The 20,653-nt window shown below is 45.1% G+C and overlaps 1 protein-coding gene across 5 annotated transcripts in view; it reads right to left on the reverse strand.

Annotated features, from left to right (window-relative positions):
* Positions 1 to 20,653, reverse strand: part of GSG1L (GSG1 like) — a 122,142-nt gene that overhangs the window by 23,221 nt on the left and 78,268 nt on the right. For 2 of the 5 annotated variants that reach the window (XM_030578626.1, XM_030578625.1), the window contains one exon: positions 13,872 to 13,939. The exons of the other annotated variants lie outside the window; for them this stretch is intronic. In XM_030578626.1, the coding sequence (XP_030434486.1) occupies positions 13,872 to 13,939 (68 nt within the window). The remainder of the gene's footprint in view (positions 1 to 13,871; positions 13,940 to 20,653) is intronic. 5 annotated transcript variants of the gene reach the window in all.

Below are 20,653 nucleotides of genomic sequence, written 5' to 3' on the forward strand. Positions count from 1 at the left end.
ACTTTGAGGGGCACTGCAGGAGGCAGGCAGGGAGGTGAGGTGGGAGGTGGGCTGGTGAGCGGGGTGTGGCGGCAAACGAGGAGGTGAGTGGAAGACTGGCAGGTGGGCGGGAGGGGCGAGGAGGAGCCCCCCCACCAGAAACTCCGCCTCCCCTCGGTGCCTCCTTCCCACCAGCGGGCCCTGCTGATCAGTGCCTCCCCTTCCCTCTCAGCACCTACTGCAGATCACATGTTTTGCTCGGGGCATCAGGAGGTGCTGATAGGGAGGGGAAAGGAGTGAGGGTGCAGCGCGCTATGGGGACGGGGCAGAAATGGGCAGGGAAGGGGACGGCAGGAAGAGGTGGGGCAGGGGCGGAGCAGTGTTGGGAAGAAGCAGGGTGGGGATGGGGCCTTGGGGGGAGGAATGGAGTGGTGGTGGGGCCTGGGCAGAGCTGGGAGGGAGCCCCCTCCGGCAGATTAGAAACTTGACACCTATGTCCTGGGCCCCGCACCCCCTAGGGATGGCCCTGCGAGGCAGTAATACATTTCACAGTAGCCGTCCTTGAACCCAGGACCCTCAGCCAGGTACGGTATAAGTGTACGATCTTTAACTTGTACAGAACAAGCAGCCCCCGGTTACTACAAAGTAACAAACACATTGTGTTCTTCCCCAGATTAACTTGGATTCTGAAACCACTGCCCCAGGAATGTGTTTACATGCTATTACACTTGGCTCTATCGAGACAATAGCTTTCCTGTGGACTAAGCCAGTGTGCATCTGGTGATGGAGCTCTGACATCCATGCTTAGCCCTCCAGTCTAGTTTATAGCTTTTTATTGCTCCGCCCTCCACTCTGCTGTTTGGCTGCCTTCTTCTGAGCTAACATTGGTCCGTTACAGGTCTCAGTCCTCTAGTTTGGTCTCCTGAACTGTTCCATCCTCTTGGCTGCCTGTGTTCCTGTCTAGTTACTTGCCTTTGCCTCCAAGTCCAAGACATAGGTCCCTTGCACCTGAGCTAAAGGAGAATGTCTGCTACCTGGAATAGTACTAGGGTTTACACTTGCTCCAAGGTAACACACATCCCTGTACTTGGGTAGCCTGACATTTCATCCAGAAGAGCGCAATAATAGCATGGATACAGCAGCTAGTAGATTGTAACCTTCCATCACATCTTTGGCCTCTTCTGTTGGAAGGTTCTTGATTATTTTCACCCTGATTGTAGTATCCCCTTCATGATCCTGGGCTCCCAATAAGTTACTGAAGAAGCGCCAGATTCTTTCTTGGGTCAGGATCTGCTCAGCACATTTGTGGGGACAGGGGGGCACAGGACAGGAAGCAGAGAAGGGTGCTGTCCAAGGGCCAGTTACTGCTTATTGATTCTCTGTATGGTATTGACTCTGCCCCAGCTGCAGTTCAAGTTAGAGCAGTTACGGGGCAGTTCCAAGCTGTGCCAGCTGGCAGTTGGCCCCAAGACATCATCTGACAGCTGGGAATAGTCAGAAGGCAGCATGCTCCAGCCATGCGGCCTCCCCACCCCCGCACCCCCTGACATGGCCTTTGGTTCAACAGCTCATTAGGGAATGGCAAAAGCACTGACTCTGCTTGCTCCGCAGTCGCTGATAAGGTGCAGGTGGTGAATCTGCTAAGCAGAGGAGGGCACTGGATCTGCCCTGTGGCTGCTATGTCTTCAGCCCTTCTCCCTAGATATGCATAGGCCCTGGCTGTTCTTTGATGGGGCACTGGCTGAGCGGCATATGGATCGGATGGAGAGTCACCTTTAGGACAGAGACCATCTTTCTCTGTGCTTGCACAGTGCCTAGTGTGGGGGGGCTGGTCCATAGCTGGGGTCCCTAGGTGCTACCATAAATAAATAATAATTAATAAACCGCTTTCCCTATTTGCTGTCTTGAACTGTCTGTCTGACTGGTGCCTCAAGACTTTAATAGCTATTTGTTTGCTTCCACCTCATTTGATGCGAAAGAAACAATCTTTGCCCTGATGCACACAAAACCAGCACTAACACTGCACAGGCAAATAGAAAACCAAGCAAACAACAAGCACTAAAACCACAAAAACAAGCAGAAGGGCAGGCCCATGCTGCTAGATTTCCAAAAGAACACATCGCTTAACAGTGCTGACCCCAAGCTTTACTGAAAAGCTGGCTCCAAACCAGCTTGCGAAAGCATATGAAAGAGCAAGAATGACTCACACGATGCTCGTCTGACTAAAGCAAAGGATGGGGAGTCAGAAGATCAATGCTGATGCTCAGACCAACGTCACTTGTGGCCTGGGAGAAATCACTGACTTGCTCGCCCTGTTTCCCTAGCTGTAAAATAGTGATAATGATACTTAGCTGCCACACAGGGTCATGAGACTTAAAGCTCACAACGGCTGACTTTCATGGAGCTCGCCTGTGACATTTAAGGCAGATTATTTCATGGGCCAATTTGCGTATTTGCAACTAACTGGCATATAACAGCAAACTCTGGCTTTAAAACAACGGTGTGGATTTAGTGCTCATACATAGCCTGGTGAACAGAGTCCTTGGTTTGTCTGCAGAGCAGTGTCCGGACGAGCTGCCTACACAACACTCTGCCAGCCTGGCTCACAGGTAATAGTCTGTGTCTGTGGCCCATGGATTTAGTTCTTGGTTTTGCTGCTGAGTCTTCCAGTCTGTGAAAAGTGTAACCGTGTGGTGTAGGAGCTGGAACTGAACCCCTCCTGCAAACACATCTGATCTAGGGGACCCAGACAGCCATTAGAGAGAAACAACTTGTAATCCCTTCTGCGCTGGGCTGGTTACAGACTGGTGACTGACAGGCAAAGGGCTCTGAAGCCCATTAGCAATGGCCTGAGGCATCTGGTTCATTAATAAGTCCACTGTTGCTGGCCTGGTTCTGGCCAGGCACTGAACTGCAAAGCTAGTGAACTGAAGGTCGAGTCTCAGCTGTTCCACTATGGGTGCTGCTATTTCTGTACTTTTCACAGTCTTTATTATAAGCCAAGACCTGATACTGGAACCTTGGAGGTAACTGTCATCCGCCCACATCAGATGAGCTAACGGAGAGTGTGCAGATTTGGGAATAGATCCTGAGTTCTCCAATATAACACAGTCAAGTCCCAACCACTTTGCCACATAGCCTTGTCTGGACATGGCAAATTAGGAGTGTCTCTGTGTCACCTTCTAGTGGCTAGTCAACATATACAAAAATATGACTACTCTGCTGCATCTGGCTCTTCAGCTCAAGAGGTAGACGCTCATGTTTGGACATCTAGCACTCTGTATTCATTCCTCATAGACAACTCAAACAGGCTTGTTACATTTGCAAGGCTGTCTGTAACCACTAGATTACACTCTCCTCTTGAGCCAGAAAGAGAAACCAAGAAACCTGCCAGTGGCCACCCAGTGTCCCACCACTGTCTGACAAATACTTGTTCAACCCCCTGGAAATAGGTGTGTTCTGGCTCCCTCTATGGGCTCTATCCACATAAGAGGATAACAGCATATTCTTCTCCTCACTGGTTTCTCTTTAAGCTTCAGCAGAAGAGGTTTATGCTGTGGATCTGAAGCCTGTGTATGCAAATCTGGCTGATGACCCATGTGGGTGAAAAACAAATAGGTAGATGTACTATAGTTAGTATAAGGACCCTGGAGTAATTGATGGAAGGATTTTTTATTGCAAGATGTGTTTAGCAGTGAATCTGGGTGTTGTGTTAATATTTGTTTTACTGTTGCATTTGGATCTGGGGTATTTGGCGCTGTCCCTTTAAGAACAGCATTTGGCAGACTGAGCATATGCTCAGTTGAGAGACTGTGCTGGTGTGAGTAGACTGGGGCAGACTCTGCATGTGTCAGTTCAAAAAGGTCAGGGTTTCATCGGATAAATGTGTCTTTCCAGAAAGCAGCCTCACTTTCGCACGTATGGAAGCTGGATGTCCCAGGGTGTTGATATTGCTATAAAGCCTTTCACCTGCAGGTCACCACCATGAGTCCTACCCAGAAGTGGTTCCCTTCTAATGGCTCCCTGTGTGGGATGAATTTGATGAGTGCTAGTTCCCACTCCCATGTCACGAACACATCATTATAATTTGCACTAGAATGTTGGCTCTTCAGGGCAGAGACTGTCTTTCTCACTCTCTTTGTACAGCATCTAGCTCCGTGGGGCCCTGATCTCAGATGGGTTCTCTAGTGAAAGAACCTGCAGCAGGAGCCGGAAATCACCTGAGTCCCATGGGCAGGGGCAGCTCAACACTCAGAGGACAGACCGGAAAATATCATTTAATCTTTTTTAAAATCTCATTCTATTTGGGCCACTGTCATGATGTTTTAGGGTCTGGCTCATGATTTTTTAATTTTTGAGGTTGGTGTTACTGGCAATAAGCCTGAAGAAATGAGTCCCAACTGGAGCAGTGAAACTCCAGCTAGGCTGAGAGGCAAATGATATCATGATAGCATCACTACAGCCAACCAATTAGCTTCTCTCAGTTCTGAACACTGTGTGGAACACGGATGGTTGTGGGAACCTGCTATTATTATGTAATAGGAAACACTGGAGGATTATCTCATGTCTGCACCCTCAACGGACATGATGGGATCCCACTTACTTATAGAGAACAGACATAGCCAGTAGTTGAGAGACACTCACCAGAAAAGCACTTTCACACCTATTATCCCTAGTTCCAGCCACAACCCTGGAGCCACTAGTGCAACACTTATCAACAGCAGTACTGGGGCCTAGCGGCGCACCACAAGACCTCTCTGCCTGTCCGTTTGCTACCAAACCTGGGCCACAACAGTTTTACATTCTCCATTTTTGACCAGGTGCTGTGAGTAAATTCCTGCACCAAGACCAGCGGGGCGCGTGGTGTGGTACCAGGCAGGTGAGATCACTGGGAGCTTTTCTCCATCCCCAGTGCCTCGGCCCCAAGCCCAGGCACAACCATAGGCCTTGGGCTCCGGGAATGGTCTTTGTGGCAATGGTTGCTCTAGTCTCCTCAAAGGGCACAGGGAGGGATGGGGCTATGGCCCACACAACCTCCCTTCCACACAGGTCCACCGAGCTCCCCTTGAAGAGGGCAGCTGCTGCAGCCTTGGAGGGAGAGGTAGAGTGGCTCCTGGAGTTCCAGTTCTCATTCATGGGAAGTGGCTGAACCCTGAAGGGCTACAATTGAGCTCTGTGAGCCAGATCCTCAACTGATGTAAATCAGCATGGCTCTGCTGATATCAGTGAAACTACCCCAATTTACACCAGCTCAGGATCTGGCCTGTATGTTTATATCACTTCACTGCTGTGAGCTGAACGGTTATTGTTGGCTACATTCACTGTATCACAATCAATACAGCTAGCTCATGACATTTCCTGAGGATGCTGTGACAGGAGATTGTACCAGAAGGAGTCCCGCATTTGCTGAAATGAGATATTACTGAATGTGTTACTCCCACTTGCATTCATTGTTTTCATTTGTTCACACTGAGAGCCCCTTCTCTCCTTGCTGCTACAGAGTGCGACATCCAGCTTGTGTGCTGGTTAGTCTTATGCAGGGAGTCAGAATGAGAAGATGGTTTTTCGAGCATGAGCTTCACAAACTGGATTTCCCAGCGTGATTAAAACAAGACACAAAAGATTACAGGCAGTAACTCATGCCTCCAGAATAGCCTTGCTCTGTGCTTAAATCCAGCTCTGGGTATAAAAATCAGCATGAAAACAGATCCCAGAGTAGCAATATGTTCTTTCTGAGAAACTGTGCAAGTCTAAATACAGAGGCCAGATCTTCAGCTGGTGTAACTCAGTGCAGTTCCAGTGCAATAAATGGAGTTATGTCGATTTACACCTGCTGAGAAGTTGGCCCAGACTGGGTGAATTACAATCTGGCAGTGTGGCTCTGGAAATATACAGAATACCACTTAAAATGCTGGGAAAGGGAAAGCCCAGGGGCAGGGCTAAATTGAACACTGTTTGCCTCAAAAGACAAAGGTCCTGCTGTTTAGGTGAGAAATGAGGTTTTAAATGTGGCTTGGTGAAGAGTTAAGCAGCTTACTGCCTTATTCAGGGAACAATGTGCTAAACAGATATATGGTCTCAATGGGGGTATTTTGGTGAAAGGAAATGACGGAAACGTTAATGTTCCAGAGAAAGCAATTCCAAAATGCTGTGAAGCGAAGCCAGTGTCTGACTCACTGAGAACGAGCCAAGATCCAGACATTCAAGGAGCTGGAGAATGGAGATGCAAACCCTGGGCATACAGTGGGTGAGCTTTGTCCTCCGGGTGTGGAGCTCAGACACTGAGGCATCAGTTTATGGGAATTATGAAATGACAATTAATAGCTGATTGGACATAGAGCAATAACTATCTCTCAGGATTTATTTCCAATGTTAACGGAAAGAAGTAAGTTTTCAAGGTAAGATTTGACTGCTGTCATTGGTACCTATCAACATTACCAAACTGCAAGCTTTCCTTGGAATAATAAAGGAACGTGGGCCATTCGTTGTGTGCTTGTTCATGTTTTAAGCTTCTGGAGTGTCGTGTAAAGAGTGAAAACTATGAGTGGTCACAGGGGCACCAGAAAGCATCTAACTAACCGAGGCCTAATTTTCAAAGTCATTTAGGTGCCTAATGAAGCAGACAGGGTCTTGTAGCAAGGCGAGCTCTGCTCCTGCCTTTTTGCACCACAGAAACCAGTTCAGACTTTGTTGGCTGTGTATCCACCATGCCATTTGAGTTCCCTCCACCAACCCCTTCAGAGTTCGGTGCAGCAATCTCTTGTCAATATGGCCTATGCTTTAGCCAGTGGTCCCCACATTTTTTTCCTCGCACACTCCCTTACCCTTTTCTGCCTCCCTCTCACAGAGCAGGGGCCGGGAGGGAGCTGCGGCTTGGAGGTGGGGGGAGGTGCAGACGGGGTAAGGGAGCTGAGGCTGGGGCCACAGCTGGGGGCAGAGCCAGGAGTGGAACCCTGGGCACTGAGTCCCGGGCACGGGCCAGCAGACCGGACATCGGGTGTGGGGCTGGCAGTGGAGTGCGGGACGGGGAGTGAGACCCCAGGCAAGGGGCCAATAGTTGGGGCCAGAAGCAGAGCTGGGTGGCACTCTCTTCCTGCCCACCATGGGGGCTGGCTCGGGACCTAGCCACACATCCTTCTCCCAAACATTCCTCCATGCCCCTTGAGGGGGGTGAACCCCCCAGTTTGGGGACCTCTGCTTTAGACCACCTCCTCAGTACCAGAGAGGAACAGAGATCGCTCTCCCCTGGGGCCTCAGCAAGGCTTGGCTAGTCCCTATTCCTTTCTCCCCCCTTGCATCTTCTTCCTCTGCCTCTTTAATGAGCTGATGGACTAATTGGCTCATTAGTTCCCAAGATCACCAGCTTGCATTAGCAAATTACCTTTAATTATCCCAATCAGCTTTCTGGGGGGGGAATAATTGGTGACAGAATGCAGGCTCACATGTTAACTCCCTGCACTGTGTCAGGCCTAGTGGGATTTCAAAGTGCCTACATGTGTTAGACCTAAGTCTGCTTAAGGAAACTAGGGAGATAAGATGGGTGAGGTCATAACTTTTATTGGACCAACTTCTGCTGGTGAGAGAGACAAGCTTTCGAGCCACACTGAGCTCTTCTTTAGGTCTGGGAAAGGTACTCTTGAGTGTCACAGCTAAATGCAAGGTTGCACCAACACGGCCACAACTACACTGCATACAACATTAGAAAACCAGGGACTTCTGAAAATCCCACTAACCTCTTAACTGCTTCTTTAGGCATCTAAATACTGTTGAACATTGGCCCAAAGTAATTCAACCTGCACTGTGAAATGTTAGTGCATTTTGACCCTGAGTTAGGGTTTGTGGCATGTTTCTTGTCAGAAGGGAGTCTCTAATCTCACACAGGCTGACAGATGGCCAGGAGTTCAGTGCATTTGTGTCACACCCCATAAAATGTCTGACAGGGGTTTGGCATACAGCAAGAAAGGGGAGTTGGATACAACCTTTGTAGTAATGAAATTCTACAAATTTCTCTCTGTATGGAAGAAAACTTACTTGGATAAACATTTTCCCCAGTGACTACAAGCCAGGCCTGGGGTTACATCTGTCACGGCTGACAGTGCAGAGCTAGTCTTTGAGACTGGTATTCTGGTTTCTCTTACAAAGTTAATAAGTAAGGTGTTTTCAAGTTCTTTGAAAAGTTCCTCACAGAATTATATTTATTCCAAGGATCATCCTCAGCTGCTCTGGGTTTGCTCATCAATTCTTTATTGGTAACTCATGTTTTTAATCAGAGTAAATAGTTGGGGCTTTGTATTCTCATTTTCTCAGAATAACATTGTTGTGACGTGCATGGCTGCCCAGATCCCTTACCTAGTACAGAATGCTGTTAGTCAGAAGGTTAAGACACTCCCCCACCACTTGGCCTTCTCCATCTCAGAGCACAGGCGCTGGTAGCAGCAGCAGCCACTGGTGTGGCTGGAGCAAAACACAGCACTGAGCAGCCTCTTCTTGCTCTGGTTGGAACTGGTGGACTCTCTCCACCTTGGTCCCCTCCCTTTCTCCTGACTTCCATTCTCAAGGTCTGCTCTTTTGCTAGAAGCTTTCCAACTTTCTATGATTCTATGAACCACACACTGCAAACTCAGACACTGACTCCTTCTCTCTGCTGGAACCACACACCCTCTTGAGTCTCCTAGAACAGCTGATTTAGCACGGTGGATCAGAGCAGATCTCCTTTCCCCTCACTGCATAGCCCAGATGCAGCAACTTCATCCCTGCCCTACTTCCTGTGCTCTCTGGGAATCTTCTGCATGTCTCCTGAGTCCTGGCCTCTGCCCTCCCCTTCAGCCCCTCTCCTCTCTCTTTCTTCCTAGTCTCTAATCCTCTTCTCCCCTTGCTCCTCCTCTGCTCCTGTAAGCGCTCCCCCTGTCATCTCAATGTCACTTCCCCTGCCTCCTCTTCCTCATTCCCACACATCCTCCCGTCATCCTTTGCCTGCTCTACCTTTGCTTTCTCCTGACGCAGGCCACGTTTGTATCTGTGCCATTCCTGCTCCCACCTTTTGCCATGCCTTCAGACTTGGCCATGAGTTCTGCTCCTTCCAAATTTATTCCCATCCTCTGTATTCTTCCCTTCCTGCTACTCCCTCCAGAGTTCTGCTCCATTAGCAAGTCTCACCTTGATCCACTATTCCAAGTCCTGGGCTGTCGGAGTAACTCAGGCTGCTTTCACCAACTCTCAGAGCAGAAAGTCTCCCTTTGCAAGGAGCTTTCAGTCTACATAGCCTATCAAATTGACTGGATGTGGGGCAGCTGCTCTGACAATATAAAAACAGGAGGGAGAGAATACCTGCACCACTCCTTCACAAGTTCTTGGTCAAGATATCCTCTCTCGATACAAATTATTTTGACAATCACAACCCATCCTCTACACTTTGCTTTCTGGGAAAGTCCATTGAGGAAGTGGTGGCCAGCCAATCCTAGAAGCATCTGGCACTGCTGTCAGATTTCAGACATAGGGCCGAAATGGCCCAGAATTTTGTTTTGTTAGCTGATGATGTCCTCAGAACAATGGAGAGATCAGACATCCATGCTGAAATGTTTGACAAGGGGAAAAATTAGAGCACTAATGGCCAAGATTGTATGCTTAGTCCATGTAACTGTGGCACGTATGCAGTGGTGAAAGCCACCTTGTCTCCCAATATCTCTGTACAGATACATCTGGCAGCAGAACTGCTCTGACTCGTAGGCAGGTAAGTGACATCTGGCTCTGCATTGAAATAGTCCCATGGTCAGTGCTGTGAGTAATTTTCCACCTACTTCACAGACACGATGCACTGAATCTGGACTGGTGTGGCTGGTGTCATGGCGGAGGATCAGTGCCCGGAGGAGACAAACACAATGTCTTCTTGGTGGGAGTCTCAGCCCACTCTGAATATACTGTAAGAGCTTCTGCTTGTGGCCTGTGAATTGTGCTCATGCCCCTGCTGGTTTGCTGAAGTAAGAGCTATTCGGCCCATTGATGCCTGAGATTGTCAGTGAGTCTCTCCTGTAGGGTCAGGTGCCAGTTTCCCTTCTGCAAGTAGCTGTAGTTTGTCACTGGCAGGATGGAGAGTTATCAGCCTGTTGCTAATCTTCCCTCTGTGCGGAAGTCTATTATAAAGGTCTAGTGAGGCAGTTCTGGTGTCATTTGGAGTTCTCAGGTTTGCTTGTTCCATTTCAGCTCCAGGCCTGATTTTGGGATGGAGTCATCACTGGTCTCATTGGGCACTGACCTCTCCCCAGAGATAGACAATGGTCAGGGGCCCATGCTCATACTTTGAGGCTGATTAGCAGCCTGAGATGGCTCTGAGGATTATTAACTAGTCTGCAGGCTCCGACTGGGCAGACAGCTCTGCTTTAGGATGCTTCCATTCTTTCCTCTCTGATAAGTTCTGGACAATGCATGTTCTGCTCTGAGACTTTTCTGTGAGCAGGGGTAGGCAAGGGCATGTCCGTGAGGTACCCAGGGCAGCTATTTAGGTGATTTCGGCTGTGTTGTTACAGAATGCAAATGACACACCGATTTATGTCTTCCATTGTGATGTCTGGGCTTACCCAGTGCTGGTTTAAGATGGGGGCTTTGAGAGTGAGCTGCCTAAAGCTCAAGAAAGAGGCGATGCTCGTAGGTTGGAGGAAGGATTTTGAGACTATGCCAGGGATAGTTCCTGCCCCATTATTAAATGTTTTGTGCCTTTTTAAAGAAAGCTTCAGAATTTGGGGGTGCTCTTGATTCCTATGTGATCCTACAATACCAGAATGTGGTGATGGCTGGGATGGCTTATGTCATGATGGCTTATGTTCTTGTGTTAACTCTTTATTTCTTCTGCATTTGGCATTTGTGATCTTTTCTTTCTCATCCAGACCTTACCACCATCCCCTACGCCTCTATGACTTCCAGGCTGGACTACTGCAATGTGCTCTGGAGGGAAGAGTATGACATTTACCTGAAGAGCACTGTAAAGGTGTCCCTTCAGCACAATGCAGCTTCTCAGATAGTTGGGCAGTATTAGTCACAGGGAAGATGTTGCATAAGTTCTCCAGGAAATGCAATGGCTCTTGATTGCTTCTGGGGGCAACTCGAGATACTGACTTGGATTTTTGATCTAAAACACCCTCGGAAGCTTGGGCTGGTTACCTGAGAGATACTCCTCTTAGAGTGTGCTTCTGCAATCCTTTCCGTTTAGCTGCTGTGTTCAAACTGTGTCCCTAGGGGGAAACATCTGAATAGGGCTGGCTGGAAAACAACAATTCTGTTTTGTGAAAAATGTTGAGGTTTTTAGATTAGTTTTCTTTCTGATGCAGAACAAACACAAAACTTTCACAAAATAAGTGAGACTGATTCCAGAATAGCCAGTGCTAACTTACTCAGGATGTGGGGAAATCCAGTTTCATGCTCCTGCTCATTTTGACCAGAATTTCTATCCTGGATGTGAGAACCCTTCCCAACAAAATGTTCATGGAAAGCAATGTATTTCTGTGACAGGTATGGCAACTTCTTGCCGTATCCTGGACAAACCTTATAGAATTAAATTAAACATAGTTGAATTAAGTTTAAATATCTTAGGAGCTCATTGTTTTAAAAATGCAAATATGTATCTGTTATCGTGGGATTGTATGTAATTTGTCTAGGAGACACGACTAATATGAACCTTGGGAAGAGTTATGAGCTTCAATGCACTGTCCTAAACAATGGCTAAGACAAAAATGAACTGTTCGTTGAGTAGGTTTCCTAGGAAGTACTTGGGAGGAGGGAAATGCAAATTCCCACCTCTGGACTTGCTCTTTTGAATCTCTGCTCTGGGGAGAGGACCTATTCACAGGATAAGATGGCCCAAATGAGTAACTCAGAGATTCATGAGTGTGCTTGTTCTGAGCAAACAGCTTTTATGAACTTGTGATCACAGAAAACCCCTTTGTGGGGGGTTGAAGGACTGTTCACTGGCCAGACCCCTTGTTGGAGTTGGGGTGATCTCTGGTAAGCTTCTTAGCATTCATGTAGATTCTTTTATTTTTTTAATAGGTTTTCTCTGGAATGCTTTAACCTTAACAATGAATGTGCTTGCTGAGAAAGAGCTGGGCCGTAGCCTAACTGTGTCAATTATACTGTTTACCATCTCTGAGGAGAAAAGTAAAGCAGGCCTGCTTAGGCAGTCTGACTTTGCTGCAGAATTCACAGAGTAGGCAGGGAGCCTGGAAATACCCTGGTCAAGAGGGAGAAAAATGTATGTGTCTGCCCAAGAGAGCTGAAGTCTGGGGAGCTGGAGGCCTGAGAGTGGCCCTTGCTGGACTACAGAGAGGGAATACGGGTGAAGTTGCCCTGAATTGTAACAGTTTTAGTTTTCAACAAAATGGCATTTTTTGATGGGGGGAAATACCAGGTTGTCAAAATTTCAAGCAATTTGAGGATTGAGGGTGGGGAGTTCTCAGTGTGTGGCTCAGCTCTGGGACACCTCACTTCACTGAGTTCAAACATGTTGACATTTAAGGCACAATGCAAGGCTGTCAAGTGTTTTCCTCAGAGGGTGGGGTGTTTGTGCATGTGTGCATGATATTGGGGTTGGAGGGATTAGAGAGAAAGAGAATTTGGATGTGTGTGTGTGTCCCAGAACAAGGTTAGGATTCATTTTACACTGATGTAATCAGAAACACAAATCGAATAATCAGAAATGATAGGTTTTGTTTCGTTACACCTCAGCCATGTGGAAATTCAAAAAAATGTATAGTTTGTGTAATGGAACCACAGCTGACATGTGACTCCTTCAGCTCAAGTGCCAATCCACCTTTGTGATACCAAAGCTACCTTCAAGCTTCAGTAAATGCCAGTAGATCTGATGGCTACCATCATCAAGAAACCATTTGTGGAGAATGTAAGTCCGTGGAGCTGCTAGGACAAAACTGTAAAGGTATCACTGTCCTCGTTATTTTTATCAACGGCTGTGGACACTGAGATGTGGTTGTGCATTCTGCATCCCAGTAAAACAGGAAGTGCGTTTCCAAATCTCATTAGTGTTGCCAAGTCACTTCCGGGAGCTCTGCCAAGCAGCGTTCCCTCCAAGAGGCTTTTCCACTCTGCTGAGGATTCTCCAGCTTTCCTTGTGAGAATTCCATGACTCTTTTGAACACAATGCTGTTTACCATAAATAAACAACACGTTGCTATATCCGGGTTTGTATTTGCTGCACATTGAAGGGAAAGAAGAGCATTCATGATGAGTCAAACCTGAGATCCTTACTCGCATGTTCATCAGCTCTGAGACAGAACAGCTGACTTAACTCCCACTGGCTACATTAAGAATTTTGCCTGAATAAATGCTGAATAAGATCAAAGTAAGGACCTATTGATTTGTCTGTGTAGTGATTGATGAAAGACTGCAGGAGTTGGCCCAGTTCATTCATATTAAAGTTATTATTGAATAATACTTGCTTTCAGTGATTTCATGTATGAACAGTAGATATTCACTGCATGCACCAGTGTGGATTAGTGTCACATACTGATGAAACATGTACAAATGTTGTACATTATTATTGCACACTGAATATTATACAGTTATAATTTTCTAAATTAGTGCTTATCTTGAAAAATAGATGTCTCTGTAGTAATGGTTGCTAGAGATACTGTATGATATATCATCATAGGACAACATTGCTTTGTATGCACAGCTAAAGTAAACGTCATGAAATTGTGCACAGTTCAGTTATTTTTCATTATTCCTATTTGATTAAAAGTGTACTTCCATGGTGGCTATTTGATTAAATTGCAAACATGTATTTGTCCCACCTCCTTACTTTAACCTGTATCCAAATTCCCAGGAACCATTCTGAGGGTTCCACAAACCAGCATCTATTAGAGACACTGAGAGCTATGTTCACTTACTATTTGGGGAGCAGCTATGGAGGCACTGTAACCTCAGATCCCCATCCTCATCCCTCTCCTCCTTTGTCCTGGAAAAGAGAATATAGAAGTAGCATCTTTAACAGAAACAACAGCTGTTCCCAAATGTACAGAAAGGAAGGGTCAAAATCAATAAGAGCACAACGTACCTGGGCTCCTCCATCTACAGCCAGCCAGGCCCTTTATGGTGATCCTAATGGTCTCAGGAGGGACTTGTTTCCATTGGCTTTGCCCTTCTTAGGGGAAAGCTTATGTACAGAGGCCAGGGGGAATGGGAATGAGAATGGGGGTGGGGGTCAGGACTGCGTCTCTCCCATTCTCTCACTCTTCATGATGAATCTAAGTAGCAGGAGCTAACATTGTACAGTACATATGCTGGAAGTGGGTATGTTAATGTTACACACTGCCACAATGCCAGTCCATGTAACTTTCCAGAAGGAACAGCTCTGCGGATGTTCCCTTCCATGCATTGCAGAATAAGTACAGAATAAATCCAAGGCAAAACTTTGCACTTGTACCTTGTGTGCCAATAGGAGGCGAATAATCAGATTTGAAATTCTTGATGGTTTGTACTGTCAATGGCAGCTACTGGGTGCTCAATACTTTTGAAAATCAGGGAATTTATTTAGATGCTTAAATATAGACACTAGAGCCAAACCTTAAGCATCTCTTTTGAAACTCTTGGCCAGAATCTTCACATCTGGTTGTGCACACACCTGAAGCTATTGCAAACAATAAGGATTACAGTACATTAGTAATTTTTCCTAAAGAGCCCACACAATAAGAAAAAATGCTACATGCACGAGACTATAGGAAATGGTCATATTGGAAGGTAATTATTATAAAGGGAACAGGAGCAAACTCTTTAGTGGTTTACAGAATTCTTTCAACTTTAACGTTTGTTTCCAATTGCTCAGAATGTTCCAAACCTGTCACCTTTTGGGCTGGAATTTCCCAGACTCAGAGTGATATCCTGGCTCCACTGGAATCAGTGAGAATTTTGACATCACCTTCAATGAGGCTAGAATTCCATAGATTCCAAGGCCAGAAGGGATCACTGTGCCCCTTTAGTTTGACTTCCTGTACAACACAGGCCAGAGAACTGTCCCAAAATAATTCCTAGAGCAGATATTTTAGAAAAACAGACAATCTTGATTTAAGAAGGGCCATGATGGAGAATCCACCACCATCCTCGGTAAACTGTTCTGCTAAAAAATGTACCCCTTATTTCCAGTTTGAATTTGTCTAGCTTCAACCTGCAGCCATTGGATCATGTTAGACTTTTATTTCCTAGACTAAAGAACCAATTATTAAATATTTGTTCCCCGTAGACTGTAATTAAGTCACTCCTTAACCTTCTCTTTGTTAAGCTAAATAAATTGAGCTTCTTGAGTCTATCACTGTGTGGAGGGACAGCTGCCCCTCACTGGCAGAAAAGGGGTTAAAAGCAGCCCTATGGAGACTGCGATAGAGGCAGCCAATTAGAAAGAGGCTGAGAGGAGCAGCCAATCATGGCCCGACAGGCTCATATAAGAAAGGCTGCATGACAGAGCAGAGTTCAGTAGCTGACTGGAGCTTGAGGGGAGAAGACCATGCTTCTAGCACGAGGAAGGGGCACTAGCACGTAGGACAGAGCAGTGCTGCAGTCAGGGACCCAGGGAGCTAAAGAGAGCTCCTGGCTGTCTGCTAGGGCCTGCAGGTTGAGACCCTGAGGTAAGGGCAGAAGAGGGTGTTGGAGTCGCATGGGAAGCCCCGGGACGATGGACTGCAATTGCCACTGAGGTAGTGGTGGGACAGAGATGGCAAGTGCCCCAGAAGGAGGGAATATAAAGTATGGCATGGCAGGCAGTGTCACTGAAGTGGATCCTGCAGTCCTGGGAGTGGTGTGGGTCCTGGAACAAAAGTGATGGTGTTAAGGCACCACCAGAGGAGGCTGCTCTGGTGAGCAGAGCTAATTCCCATGACAGCTGACAGGAGGTGCTGCAGTGATAAGTGAGACTCATCACACACTATAACACAAGTTTTCTAGTCCTTTAATCATTCTTGTGGCTCTTCCTTGAACCCTCCCCAATTTATTAACATCTTCTTTTACTCAGGGCTTGTCTACACTTACCGGGGGATCAATGAGTGGTGATTGATTGGTCAATGAGTGGTGACTGGCAGTCAATTTAGCAGGTCTAGTGAAGACCCACTAAATCAACTGCAGATCGCTCTCCCATTGACTCCTGTACTCCACTGGATGGGGAAGAGTAGGGAGCGTCAATGGGACAGCGTCTCCCATTAACATTGTGTACCGTGGACCCCATGGTAAGTAGGTCTAAGCTATGTCGATTTGAGTTATGCTATTCACATAACTCAAATGGTGTCGCTTAGATTGAATTTCCTCTGTAGTGTAAACAAGGCTTCAGTGGTCTCTGCCAGAAGGTGATTTTTTTTTCTTTTAGGAAGTTTGAGCAAAAGCGTTGTCATTTGAGTGTATGAGGAGAATGGGAAAAACTACAACCCACACTTTCCTTATCTCCATTTTATAGATAACTTAACACTAAACATTTCAAATTGAGTTGCTTAAAGTTAGCCATTGCATCACTGTGCTTCAGAAAAATGTACTGAAATCTATATGCATAGTCTGTCTGTAAAATGGGTCATGTCCTGCATGCTCCCATTTCTCAGGTGATTTGACAGCTACAGCTGGGAAAACATCAGGTAAATGTAAAGTGTCATGTGAGGCACATTCTTACAAATAAGAAACTTGAGCCACAGGAAAATTCATAGATTTTTAAACCCAGAAGGGCCATTGTAATCATCTGCTCTGACCTTCTGCATCACACAGTCTAGAGAACTTCCCCAATTGAAATTGCTCCGTCTATTTACCTTATCAAAGAGAAGACGAAGGAATGACTTGACTAGTCTATAAGTACCTGCATGGAGAACAAATATTTGATAATTGGTTCTTCAATCTAGCAGAGACAGGTATAACATGATCCAATGCCTGGAGTTGAATCTAGACAAAATCAGACTGGAAATAACGTGTAAATTTTTTAGCAGTGAGGACAAGTAACCACTGGACATTTTGCCAAGAGTTGAGGTGGATTCTCCATCACTGACAAATTTAAAATCAAGACTGGATGTTTTTTTAAAGATCTGCTCTAGGCATTATTTTGGAGGTAGTTGTCTGAGGGAAGTGTGCATGAATATAAATGAGAGAGAACCCACTCTTTATTGCTTTATTAAATCTTGAGGAGCTTCTAGGCCAGACTCTCAGCTTGTGTAAATGGCAGTAATGCCATTAAAGTCAGTGGCATTACACTGATCTACACCAGCTGAGTATCTGATCCTGTATCTTTTTTGCAGGCTATGTGAGTTACGGTGGTTCAACTTTGTCACCTTAACTGGACACATTTGACAAATACCACATTGTTGAAATATATGAGAGCATGTAGCCAGACCATGTCCCTTTTTTGTCCAGTAGGAGGATCAGATTAAAACCAATCATATAGATACATCTACAAAAATGAAAACAACATGTTATGAAGACCCCTTTCCAAACTCTAAACTAATGACATTCTAACCAGTGATAGAATGTAATCTGCAGAGGACAGTCCATTGGGTTCTGAGCTTGTTTTTGCAAACCAATGAGCAGACTTCAACTTCTTTTAAAGACTCCACCTTTGTTACCCACAGCATGAGAACCAATACTTCATGGTAGGCCTAGTTACATTGTAATAGTCACAACAATAAACAGAGCCCTGTAACTTCTTTTACAGGAGAGGATGTCTATTATGAAGGATTGTAACAGAATACGCTGAGTAAGAAGCTAACTCATCAGCCTGTCACTCTAATATCCACCTGTATATATTAATTGGAACATAATTGGAAGACAGGTAGTTGACAGAGAGTGTCAATTAACTGAGTAGAGCTACAGCGGAAAGGCTAATTGACAGGGAAGCAATCCCAGCAGGTGAGATTATATAAATTGACATGAAAGATGGGTTAAAGAGGGGGGAACTTGAAGCAAGGCAGAGAGACAGCACTGGTTGCTGTTAGTATTGTGCCTGTCCCTAAAAGCAAATGGGGAAAATACCTGTGCAATGTAAATACATGTAACGCTACAGGCTGTGGCCTGCTGGAAGAATACAGTAAAACATGGTGCTGATGAAGGAGACCTGGAGTGGTTGTGGTCTGTGATTAAGTCCTGAAAAGACTCTCAGGGGATGGCCCCATGACAAGGAGATAGTGGGAACCTTTTATTGGTATTTGGAATCAGAGGAAAGACCAAAGCAGAGAAATGTTGTGAATCCAAGTATGGCACAGACAGACTAGGAAATAGGTTAGGAGAGTTTTCATAATATCTGATAATATAACCAGGCTGGATTGTAAAGTTGGTGGAACCTAGTGGAATAGTTCTCTCCATTGCTGGACTCCTCCTAGATTGCACACCGCCTAGAGCGGCATGAGGTGAAATACTCAATTAGCTGTTCCATTCTGAACATTCCTAGAGCTTTCACTCTCAGGAGGCATCTTGCTTTATGCAGGGTGAATTTGCTTTGCTTAGAAGCCATTACTTAGAAGGTTCTTCTGCTTTGACAATGTTGGCTTGAACTCAACATTTTATGCCCTTTACTTCATTGTGACCCTCCTATTTATAAAATCTGGGAGCACCTGGGACACTAGACTTTGCAGTAATATCTAATCTTTAGAGTTTTGAGTAGCTCCTAATTCAATTTTTGCTTTAGGCTTTCTTGATATCCTGTCACTTCCGTTTTGGGAGCATTGGGGGAAATTTTCAAAAGTACAAAGGTCAGTTTGGCCTAACTTTTTTTGTCCTGTTGAAAATCTCCCCCTTATTGTTTATTCCAAGGGGTCTAAAGCTTTGCAGGCACAGCCTAAGGACAAACAACTTGGCTAAGTCTTCCAGAACTATGTAATTATGGAAGCACTGGTCCCAGCTTCATAGTCATGACCTGAGTTGAGTTTTATACTTAGAGCAGGGATGCAACCATGAAAAATAGACATTCCCCATAAATGCACAGCATTTCCTCCTTGCATATAAAATGAATTTCCTGATAATGTGCAAGTAAATCTGTTTAGTTTGAGTTAAAACTAATTAGAAAATAGGTCCCTTAAGAAACTTAGCACTCAACTGTCAGACTTCCCCCCGCCACCCCAGAGATCTCAGTAATGAAATAACAGACTCTTCAAACATGTAAAGTTAATAGTGATTTTGCCTTTATTATTCATAACTGACAGTTTTGTCTTCAGCAGGGGCTAAAAAATAATGTTTCAATTAAAGCTGGGCAAAATTTTTCACACCAAAACATTTTGCTAATTTGTTTTCTCTTAACTGTTTTGGTCAGGGAAAAGAACCTAAAATACCCAAACCAAATGCCCTCTACTCCCCCAGAAAACTAAATGTTTGTTTTGGCATTTCAAAATGAAACATTTTGATTTTTGTTAGTGACTTTGTTTCAAAATTTCCTTTAGCTTAATGAAAACATTAAAAAAATTAAATTGTCAAATTGTTTTTTGTTGTCAAAACAAAACTTAATTTGATGCAAAAAAGTGAAAGTTTGTTTGAAAAAGTGAAAGTTTGCCGGTTTGATGTAAAACATACATATATTTTTAATTGTTCAGAATTAGCAAACCAAAAAAATCCATTATTTACCCAACTCTAGCTGCAAAATAGAGAATTCTACAAATAATTGCTCTTTCAAAATGGATGTGATCTTTATTTTTTTCCAGCCTCTGCTAAAGATAAACATCAGTTATGCAGAAAAATGGGAAAACATGACCCTTAATCGTTAATATTTCTTTTCATTTCGTTGCACTAGGTCTGCTCAACAGAAAATGAGTGGAAGGAGAGAAATTAGGGGGTGTACATGCGTGTTCATGTGCATCTGTGCCGGGGAATATGGGGACAGGTGGGAAAAACTGTGTGCAAACATGCATGCAGAGAATTTGAGAGGAAATAGGAGAAAGGGATATTTGGTGAATGTGTGCATAAGGGAATGGAGCGGGGTGTGCAGGAGTAAACAGGAATTTGAGGGGGTATGTGCAGAGGAATGTAGAAAGTGCAGGAGGGAGGGAGAATTTGAGGCATGTATATGTGTATAGATGAAAGGAAGGGCTAGAGGAGGTGTGGGGAAAGGGGTGCACACTGACTGATTTTTTGCTCTTCTGGTGGTACAAAGCATCTGTAAACCCAAAGTAACTAGCCAGTACATGCTGGCTGTTTTGCATTGCTCCCGACTGGCAGAAATTATCCAGAGCATCCTGGTGAATCTGGCAATAAAAGTTACAATTAAAAACAAGTGATTTCAGATTAATTACTGCGTATCTTCAGGTTATTAGAAATATCACATGTTTACATTCTCTTTGGGTTTTTTGTTCAGCATCCACATGAATTTTTTTAATACTTTAAAATAAAAAGAAATTAAGGTGACATTGAGGCTCAGAGTACATATAGTAACTTAATGGTTAAAAAAATTACATGAAGATTGTAATTATCCCAACACCTGTATTAGGAGTGCTTGTGGCAGGGTAAGCGTGTGTGGAGGATATGTCTTCTGGGATGTGTATGTGCTAGAAAGGGGGTGCTTGTGTGGGGGGATTACATATAGTTAGGAAAAGCTTTAACTATATGTTAGGGATTGGAAATACCAACACAGCAAAAGCAGCTAAGCTCTGGAATAGGCTTCCAAGGAGGTTGTGAAATCCTTGTCACTAGAGGTTTTTAAGAGCAGGTTAGACAAACACCTGTCAGAAAT

This window comes from Gopherus evgoodei, chromosome 10 (assembly GCF_007399415.2).
Source record: "Gopherus evgoodei ecotype Sinaloan lineage chromosome 10, rGopEvg1_v1.p, whole genome shotgun sequence".
NCBI classification, from domain to species: domain Eukaryota; kingdom Metazoa; phylum Chordata; order Testudines; family Testudinidae; genus Gopherus; species Gopherus evgoodei.